Source organism: Littorina saxatilis, linkage group LG10 (assembly GCF_037325665.1).
Source record: "Littorina saxatilis isolate snail1 linkage group LG10, US_GU_Lsax_2.0, whole genome shotgun sequence".
Classification (NCBI taxonomy): Eukaryota; Metazoa; Mollusca; class Gastropoda; order Littorinimorpha; family Littorinidae; genus Littorina; species Littorina saxatilis.
In genome coordinates, this window is record NC_090254.1 from 1,919,736 (window position 1) to 1,929,221 (window position 9,486).

Here is a 9,486-nt window from a genome sequence, read left to right on the forward strand (position 1 = left end):
CAGTCATACAGGCATACTACTTCCTAGCCCCTAGCAAACAGTATTTCTCTATTCACAGACACATGGCAGAGTCATACAGTCATACTACTTCCTCGCCCCTAGCGAACAGTATTTCTCTATTCACAGACACATGGCACAGTCATACAGTCATACTACTTCCTCGCCCCTAGCGAACAGCATTTCTCTATTCACAGACACATGGCAGAGTCATACAGTCATACTACTTCCTCGCCCCTAGCGAACATTATTTCTCTATTCACAGACACATGGCAGAGTCATACAGTCATACTACTTCCTAGCCCCTAGCAAACAGTATTTCTCTATTCACAGACACATGGCAGTGTCATACAGTCATACTACTTCCTCGCCCCTAGCGAACAGTATTTCTCTATTCACAGACACATGGCAGTGTCATACAGTCATACTACTTCCTCGCCCCTAGCGAACATTATTTCTCTATTCACAGACACACGGCAGTGTCATACAGTCATACTACTTCCTAGCCCCTAGCGAACAGTATTTCTCTATTCACAGACACATGGCAGAGTCATACAGTCATACTACTTCCTAGCCCCTAGCGAACAGTATTTCTCTATTCACAGACACATGGCACAGTCATACAGTCATACTACTTCCTCGCCCCTAGCGAACAGTATTTCTCTATTCACAGACACATGGCACAGTCATACAGGCATACTACTTCCTAGCCCCTAGCAAACAGTATTTCTCTATTCACAGACACATGGCACAGTCATACAGTCATACTACTTCCTCGCCCCTAGCGAACACTATTTCTCTATTCACAGACACACGGCAGAGTCATACAGTCATACTACTTCCTCGCCCCTAGCGAACACTATTTCTCTATTCACAGACACATGGCAGTGTCATACGGTCAGATCATACTACTTCCTCGCCCCTAGCGAACAGTATTTCTCTATTCACAGACACATGGCAGAGTCATACGGTCAGATCATACTACTTCCTAGCCCCTAGCAAACAGTATTCCTCTATTCACAGACACATGGCAGTGTCATACAGTCATACTACTTCCTCGCCCCTAGCGAACATTATTTCTCTATTCACAGACACATGGCAGAGTCATACAGTCATACTACTTCCTAGCCCCTAGCAAACAGTATTTCTCTATTCACAGACACATGGCACAGTCATACAGTCATACTACTTCCTCGCCCCTAGCGAACAGTATTTCTCTATTCACAGACACATGGCACAGTCATACAGTCATACTACTTCCTCGCCCCTAGCAAACAGTACTGTATTTCTCTATTCACAGACACATGGCAGTGTCATACGGTCAGATCATACTACTTCCTCGCCCCTGGCAGACACATAAAGCGTTCACGAAAGAAAGGTAGGTTTAACAAGTCGCGTAAGGCGAAATTACTACATTCAGTCAAGCTGTGTAACTCACAGAATGAAACTGAACGTAGTCCGCCGCTAGTGCAAAAGGCAGTGAAAGTGACGAGCGATTGCGCGGTGCTTCATAGCACGCTTTACTGTACCTCTCTTCGTTTTAACTTTCTGAGCGTGTTTTTAATCCAAACATATCATATTTATATGTTTTTGGAATCAGGAACCGACAAGAAATAAGATGAAATAGTTTTTAAAACGATTTCGGAAATTTAATTTTGATCATAATTTTTATATTTTTAATTTTCAGAGCTTGTTTTTAATCCAAATATAACATATGTATATGTTTTTGGAATCAGAAAATGACGAAGAATAAGATGAAATTGCTTTTGGATCGTTTAATAAAAAAAATAATTTGAATTACAAGTTTCCGATTTTTAATGACCAAACTCACTCATTAGTTTTTAAGCCACCAAGCTGAAATGCAATACCAAACCCCGGCCTTCGTCGAAGATTGCTTTGCCAAAATGTCAATCAATTTAATGGAAAAATGAGGGTGTGACAGTGCCGCCTCAACTTTTACAAAAAGCCGGATATGACGTCATCAAAGGTATTTATCGAAAAAATGAAAAAAACGTCCGAGGATATCATACCCAGGAACTCTCATGTCAAATTTCATAAAGATCGGCCCAGTAGTTTAGTCTGAATCGCTCTACACACACACACAGACAGACAGACAGACAGACAGACAAACACACACACATACACCACGACCCTCGTCTCGATTCCCCCCTCTATGTTAAAACATTTAGTCAAAACTTGACTAAATGTAAAAACGAAAGGCAGGACTGTACTGGTAGTCTATCGTTCAGTCCAGGTTGCCCAGGTAAGCCAGGTGTGAAATCGGGAGGCGGGGCGTAACGACAGGGGGGAGAGGCGTAGGTGAAGCATGCACAACTCTAAGGTCACGCCCTAGGGAAGGGGAAGGGAGACACTGAACTGCCAATTTCACCTGTCGTGGCAGGTAAGATACTTCTTGAGGAGCTTCTAACCCAGGTACATAAAAACTCTAATGTTTAAATTGCTATTGCTTCCGCCGTGAAAACATGGCTAACTATGATCCGAGTGGTAAGGGGGGGGGGGGGGGGGGGAGCTCCTCATTTAATCTGTACCCCTTGGTAACAAAACACTTAATGAGCTTTAAATTTATCACAAAATATGCTATTGTTTTGAAATAGCAGTGGCGCACGCATGTGGTTTCGATACAATTTATTTATTTATTTATTTATTAAGGAGATTTCTATAGCGCATAACTAAAAGCACTATGCGCTTTACAATATCACTAGGTATAAGCACACGCAAACATACTCTGATTAAATAGAACTTAGCCTAGCAAGACATACTAAGAACACTAAACATTTAAGTTCATACAAAAATAGAGAATTAAATTAAATACTGGACAAGCGATTTAAATAAGCTTAAGGCCTACACCAACTGCAATGGGCTATTTCAAATACAAAAGTTTAGTTAACTATAAAAGGCAGTGCATAAAACTCCATAATCCTAAGAGGGTCGAACAAATAAGAAACGTAAGACTATTTTACTATAATTACTTCATAAAAAAATAATAAACATGGAATACAAAGCTGTAATTGTTCACAACAAATTTAAAAAGATTTTCATGCCATATTGCACAACACATTTTGACACACACCCAAATCTCACACAAGCGCACATACACACTTACACACACACACACACACATACACACACACACACACACACACACGTGCACACACCCACACACCCACACACCCACACACACACCCACACACACACACACCCACACACACACCCACTCACACCCACACCCACCCACACCCACACACCCACACACACCCACACACACACACCCACCCCCACCCACCCACACACACACACACCCACACACAGTAAGTTCAACAAATATTTAAATACATAAAAAGAATTAAGTAAGCGTTTAAAACATATTTTACAAACAACAGTAGTACGTATATATAGTGTTAAATATGTGTGTGTGTGTGTGTGTGTGTGTGTGTGTGTGTGTGTGTGTGTGTGTGTGTGTGTGTGTGGATATATTATCTTTTCTATTTATAATGTGGTTCTGTCAAAATCCGAATGCGTAGCGAAAATACGGGTTAACGTTTCTTGCTTTTCTGTTAGAAAGTCAGTTCCCACTCAGGTGCAAAACACGACAGTGTGTCAGTGTGTCTGTCGGTCTGTCCTGGCCGTTGAATCAGTTTTAGCCTGTATCAGACCTGTGCTTCGCAAGTAGATCGCTGTCGAATCTTTGAAACATGTGAGAGGACGTCAGGCTGATTGTAGTCTCCGCCAACAGCATTGTTTGGGTTTTGGGATTATCGCGCTGCGCCTGCTGGTAGATTCTGTGTGCCCACAATACTGTCTGGACAGCAAAATCACAGTCTCCCGAACTCACTCACATCTTTATCCTTGCTCACAGGTATCCTTGGCACAAAGGGTCAAAAATCCAAAAAATAAGCCCTTAAAAAAATAAGGCCTTATTTTTGAAAATATGCCCATATTTTTGAAAATAAGCCCTTATTTCTAAAATAAGGCCTTATTTTCCATTATTAAGGCCTTAAATCTTTAAGCCCTTAAAAAAATATGGGCATAAAAAAATAAGCCCTTATTTTAAAATAAGGCCTTACGAGAAATAAGGCCTTATTTTTGTAAGACCTTAATAAAAATAAGGGCATAAAAAAATAAGGGCATAAAAAAATATGGGCATAAAAAAATAAGGGCATAAAAAAATAAGGCCTTATTTTTTTACCAATCATGAAGCTGAATAGAATTTGGCTTCGCCGCTCATGCGCAGAGATCTCATAACAAACATGGCAAATGGGGAGATCGTGATGAATTTTTGAGAAGAATTTGTGCTGAAATTGCAAATTGCGAGAGAATTGGGGTTTCCGATGAGGTGTTCGCTCAAGATAAGCATTGTTTACATGAAATGACTGTTTGATTTATATCAGTGTAACATCTTGATCTTACTCTAGCTAAGGATGCGCAGTAGCGATGCGCAGAAAAATATGGGCATATTTTTTTAAGGGCTTATTTTTTTATGGGCATATTTTTTTAAGGGCTTATTTTTTTAAGGTCATAACAGAAATAAGGCCTTATTTCGGTAAGGCCTTAACAGAAATAAGGCCTTATTTCATTATACCCTTATTTCCTTATGGCTGTAAATATTTAAGGCCTTATTTCTAAAATAAGGCCTTATTTATAGAAATAAGGGCTTATTTTGAAAAATATGGGCATATTTCAAAAATATGGGCATATTTTTTTAAGGGCTTATTTTTTGGATTTTTGACCCTTTGTGCCAAGGATACACAGGTAACGGGGACGGCGCGGCGGAAGGAGGGAGAGGACGGGGAGAGTTACAAGACAAGGGCATGGAGGATACAAAGAGGGAAGTATAAACATGCATGGTAGGATAGCTTTTACACTATCATGTCATCGTGCGAAACTAACACACACGCACGCACGCACGCACACACACACACACTGACACAGACACACACACACACACACACACACACTGACACAGACACACACATACACACACACACACCGCGAAATATCCCAACTGAGTTCCAAATAAAATCAAAACAGACTGAGGTATACTCCGACTGTTGTAATGTTCAGGTGTCCGTGAGTCATTCAAAATCGATTGGCTGTTATCAAATGATACACTGCCGACGGCTATTAAAGCACTGATTACGACATCAATGCATGTTAAACAGGATTAGTGTCTGCGTTTCAATATCACGTTCAGCAGGTTATCTGTGGCACGATAGATCGTACAAGAAAACAAAACACCCCGAAAGGTGCATGTCAAATTGTTATATCGAAAAAGGCAGACTCAATCGAGAAATCAATGTTTAGTGTCCATGTTGTTGTTGTTGTTGTTGTTGTTGTTGTTGTTGTTGTTGTTGTTGTTGTTTCTTCTTCTTGTTGCATGGATGTCTGTTATTTTGTTGCTGTTGCTGTTATTTCCCTTGTTGGTCTTCGTGTTTTGGATGGCAACATAAGGCGTAAAGGGTGTGTGCTATCATTTATCACTTGTGAGTGTACAGTGCTTAAATATCAATAAGTATTGCTCTTTCAAAAGTTTGCAATATAACAATAAATTGAATGTTGCTTTCTATTCAATCCGAAACATGCGTGATAGCCCATGTCAAGGTGTGGCAGGATGTGTGTCACTGTGCTGTCAGCGGTGTTAGGAGGGCCAAATATTGATTTCAAGTTTGGCGTCGCCACTGCAAGGCTTACACAGCGCCTCCCCTCATACGTCTAAAGTTTCACAGCTAATTGCACTCGGCCGCTTTTATTGCCTTTATTTTTAACTTCCTGTTTTAAAGTGTTGGTTCAGTCCTCTCTCTCTCTCTCTCTCTCTCTCTCTCTCTCTCTCTCTCTCTCTCTCTCTCTCTCTCTCTCTCTCTCTCTCTCTCTCTCTCTCTCATGTTAATTATGGTAAATATGTCATTTGTACTATAGTTAAACTTATCTTTTATTTCTTCTTGTTTGTTACCCCTCAATGGGCGAGGGCCGCATGAAAAAAAGCATGCAATTGCTTATTCTGTTTCCCTCGTAAAATAAATTTCAATTCAATTCAATTCAATTCTCTCTCTCTCAGTCTCACACACACACACACACACACACACACACTCACACACACACACACACACACACACACACACACACACACACACATACATATGATCACACACACACATCGTCACACACACACACACACACACACACACACACACACACACACACACACGTTCCTCTTATTGTCACACTGACATTTTCCCCTCACCAATCAATCTGTACTTTAATGTTTCCAAAGTTATCTTGGAACCAGTGCCACACAAAATCCCAACAGGCACACCTCAGTTCAAGTAAAACAACTCCGACCTGCTTGCAAAGAATAAGAACGGGTGGGGACAACAAAACGCAGACAGTGTAGACTGCAAGTTATTGACGGGTGGCGTACTACCCCTATGCAGGCTGGCTCGCTGCTTCAAGCGGGTACCTGACTCGCTGCTTCAAGCGGGTTATTTCGGGTGGGCCTCTGATGTTCGTTCATACGGCTCACTTGCGAAGACGTGACACAAGCGGGTACAAGGAACCTAATTACTGACGATTCTTCCCCCCCTCCCCCACCCCCTGTGCAAACGCCAAGTGACGATATTGTATCCTGAGGAGAAAAGAGCAAACATCGTTCCTGCATATAATTATATAGATATATATACATATAGACTTCGTCAGCTTTACGTCAGTGAGCGCTACTCACCAGTTCAACCCTACACAAAAATATCTTTGTGACCAAAAAAACCCAGTTGCCCCAATCTGAATCACGTCGCGAAGAAAACGCTCTGCACTCAAGGAATAAACATCAAGGGTGTTGCTTGTACACTGATGTACTTACTTATTTCCTTAGCCGAATATGCCATAAGGTCTTACAATTCTCTACAATTTGCGTCACCTTACCCCACCATGCAACATCAAAATCAGCAGATGTGGGCCTAATCACATATATATATATAAGTTGTCAGCGATTTGACAGACATTTCGGAGTTTTGTCAAACGTCAAACGACGTGTAATGCCTGCTTAAATGTGTGTGTGGGAAGCTGGTGTGGACAGTAATGTGGACTTCCTCAATCAATGATTCATCGTCACTTGTGCCCAGCGAGACAGGTATAGGACTCTGCTTGCTGTCAAGCTTCCAACAGCAGCCAGCGTTGCATGCATCTACCTGGCAGTTAAACCCACCACATCTTTTCAAAGTCTTACATTTTGACTGTCAATGTTTAAAAGATGATTGATTGATTGACTGATTGATTGACCGATTGATTGACTGACTGATTGATTGATCAATTGACTGATTGATTGATTGATTGATTGATTGATTGGTTGGTTGGTCGATTGAGTGCTTGCTTGATACTGTTTTGACTGTCAGTTTTAAAAGATAGACTGACTGACTGACCGACTGAGCGACCGATTAATTGATTGATTGATTGATTGACTGATTGACTGACTAACTGACTGATTGATGGATTGATTGATTGATTGACTGACCGAATGACTGACTGATTGGTTGATTGGTTGGTTGAATCAGTGGTTGCTCTGTTTATTTTGTGGGTGACTGTTTCTGTGTTGGAGTAATGACTGACTCACTGATTGTCTGATCGCCGTGGGCCATTAATTGATGCACGGACTAATTGCTCCATTAGCCGTCGTGGCGTTTGAATACCCGGTCAAATCAAACAGGTAAAGAATGTATGAGCGCGTTCCTGAACATGTTCCTTGTTATGGTTAACAAGACCACCAAACAGCCTTCTCGCGTTGTTCTAAAACAAGGAAATATATGGGGCAGAGAGAGAGAGAGAGAGAGAGAGAGAGAGAGAGAGAGAGAGAGAGATCCGGAGCGCGATACCGTCAGAGAGAGACACACGCGCGCACGCACACACACACACAGACACACACACTATATACACACACTCACACACACACACACTTACACACACACACACACGCCGGCACACACACACACACACACGCGACCCCCCAAACCCAAACCCAAACAAGTGAGACATGACAGTGACCCAATGACACTGCCAAGTGGCGGGATATTAAAGTGATTAAAAGTAATCATGACACTCAACACCAATCTACTATCTACACACGACAGAACAGCTGTTGAGCCGACAACTGTCAACGCTCTTCGCGAAGGGCTGACCCTGTCTAGTAATGTTACGTATCTTTTGCTGCGATAGGGCGACAACCTTTCACAGATAACACTCGACATGCCGCTATAGTGAGTACCTGAAATCAGCTGATCGGGGATGGCACAAAACAGACAGACACAACAACTTTAGTCAATGAAGTTGCGCTGAAAACAATGAGATGACAACAGTTGGTAGTGTCAGAGACATAGATAGAATGTATGTCTCTGGTACAGTGGAACCCCGGTCTTAATTAAGACCTACCAAAATCTAAGGTCTCAAAACTGAAGACGGTAGTCTTAAAATTGGGGTAAAATTACATAGGTAATCAGCACAAACAGTCTGAGAAAACAGCGTCTTAAAAGGGAGGGAGTCTTAAATTGGGGGGGGGGGGGGGTTCATAAAAGGGGGTCACAGTTTCCACTGTATTGAAAGCACGGATGGTGATGTTACTTTGAGTACTTACCGTTAAGTTTGTCCATCGCCTCAGCCCCTGACATGATGCCCAGCGATCAGGTACACTCCACGATATAAATCCCTGTCGAATCCAACACTTCAATCATCGCACACGCGGTCCCACGAATCCCAGGGAGTCCGTGTCACAGCGACACATTTTGAACACACTCACAAACACACAACAGACCAAAACAACACACTAAGGTGTGCACCCTCACACACGTGCATTTGAGGGTGACACACGGAGATCGCGTAGTTTTGTCCCAACGACAGGTGTAAGATAATAAGAAGAGGTAGCGCGACACACACACAGTCACAGAGAGTGGTTGGCGAGTGAGACTTGAAGTGCTCGATACACTCTTCGCGGCTTGTCACCGCGTCAGTGCTACGTTCACTGCTGGGATTCCAGCGACGAGCAGTCACGCTACTACGCTACTGCGGGGCTATGCGGGCCGCTTCGTAACTTGTGGAAGGGATGAAAATCTATTAAACCTCTCTCTCTCTCTCTCTCTCTTTCTCTGCGGCCTACTGCTTACTCTATTACCCTCGTTAAATAGTAGTTCTTGAATTGTTGAATTGTTTGTGTAGGCCTACCCATGTCAGTGTAAGCGTAGGCATGCCGGCCTTACCGACGGGGTCTATGTCGACCAAAAGAGTGGGATTCCCTGTAGGTGGAGTTACAGGGAATCCCACAGGGTGGAGTTTTTCAATAAAACTTGCAAACCATACTCGAATTTCTAAGAAATATCAAACAAGATTGAAAAACATCAAATTCTACCGACGGATGTCGCCAAGCATCACGTGACTTTCACCGATATCAGCGACACGCTACAGGAACTATATAAATCCTGTGGTATTCCCTTT

General features: G+C 42.3%; 1 protein-coding gene across 1 annotated transcript in view; it reads right to left on the minus strand.

Moving 5' to 3' along the window:
• LOC138977932 (serine-rich adhesin for platelets-like) overlaps positions 1–8,990 on the minus strand; it is a 166,630-nt gene extending 157,640 nt beyond the window's left edge. The window contains exon 1 of the mRNA XM_070350539.1: positions 8,633–8,990. Within this exon, the coding sequence (XP_070206640.1) occupies positions 8,633–8,666 (34 nt within the window). The 5' untranslated portion in view covers positions 8,667–8,990. The remainder of the gene's footprint in view (positions 1–8,632) is intronic.
• Between the last annotated feature and the right edge of the window lie 496 nt (positions 8,991–9,486).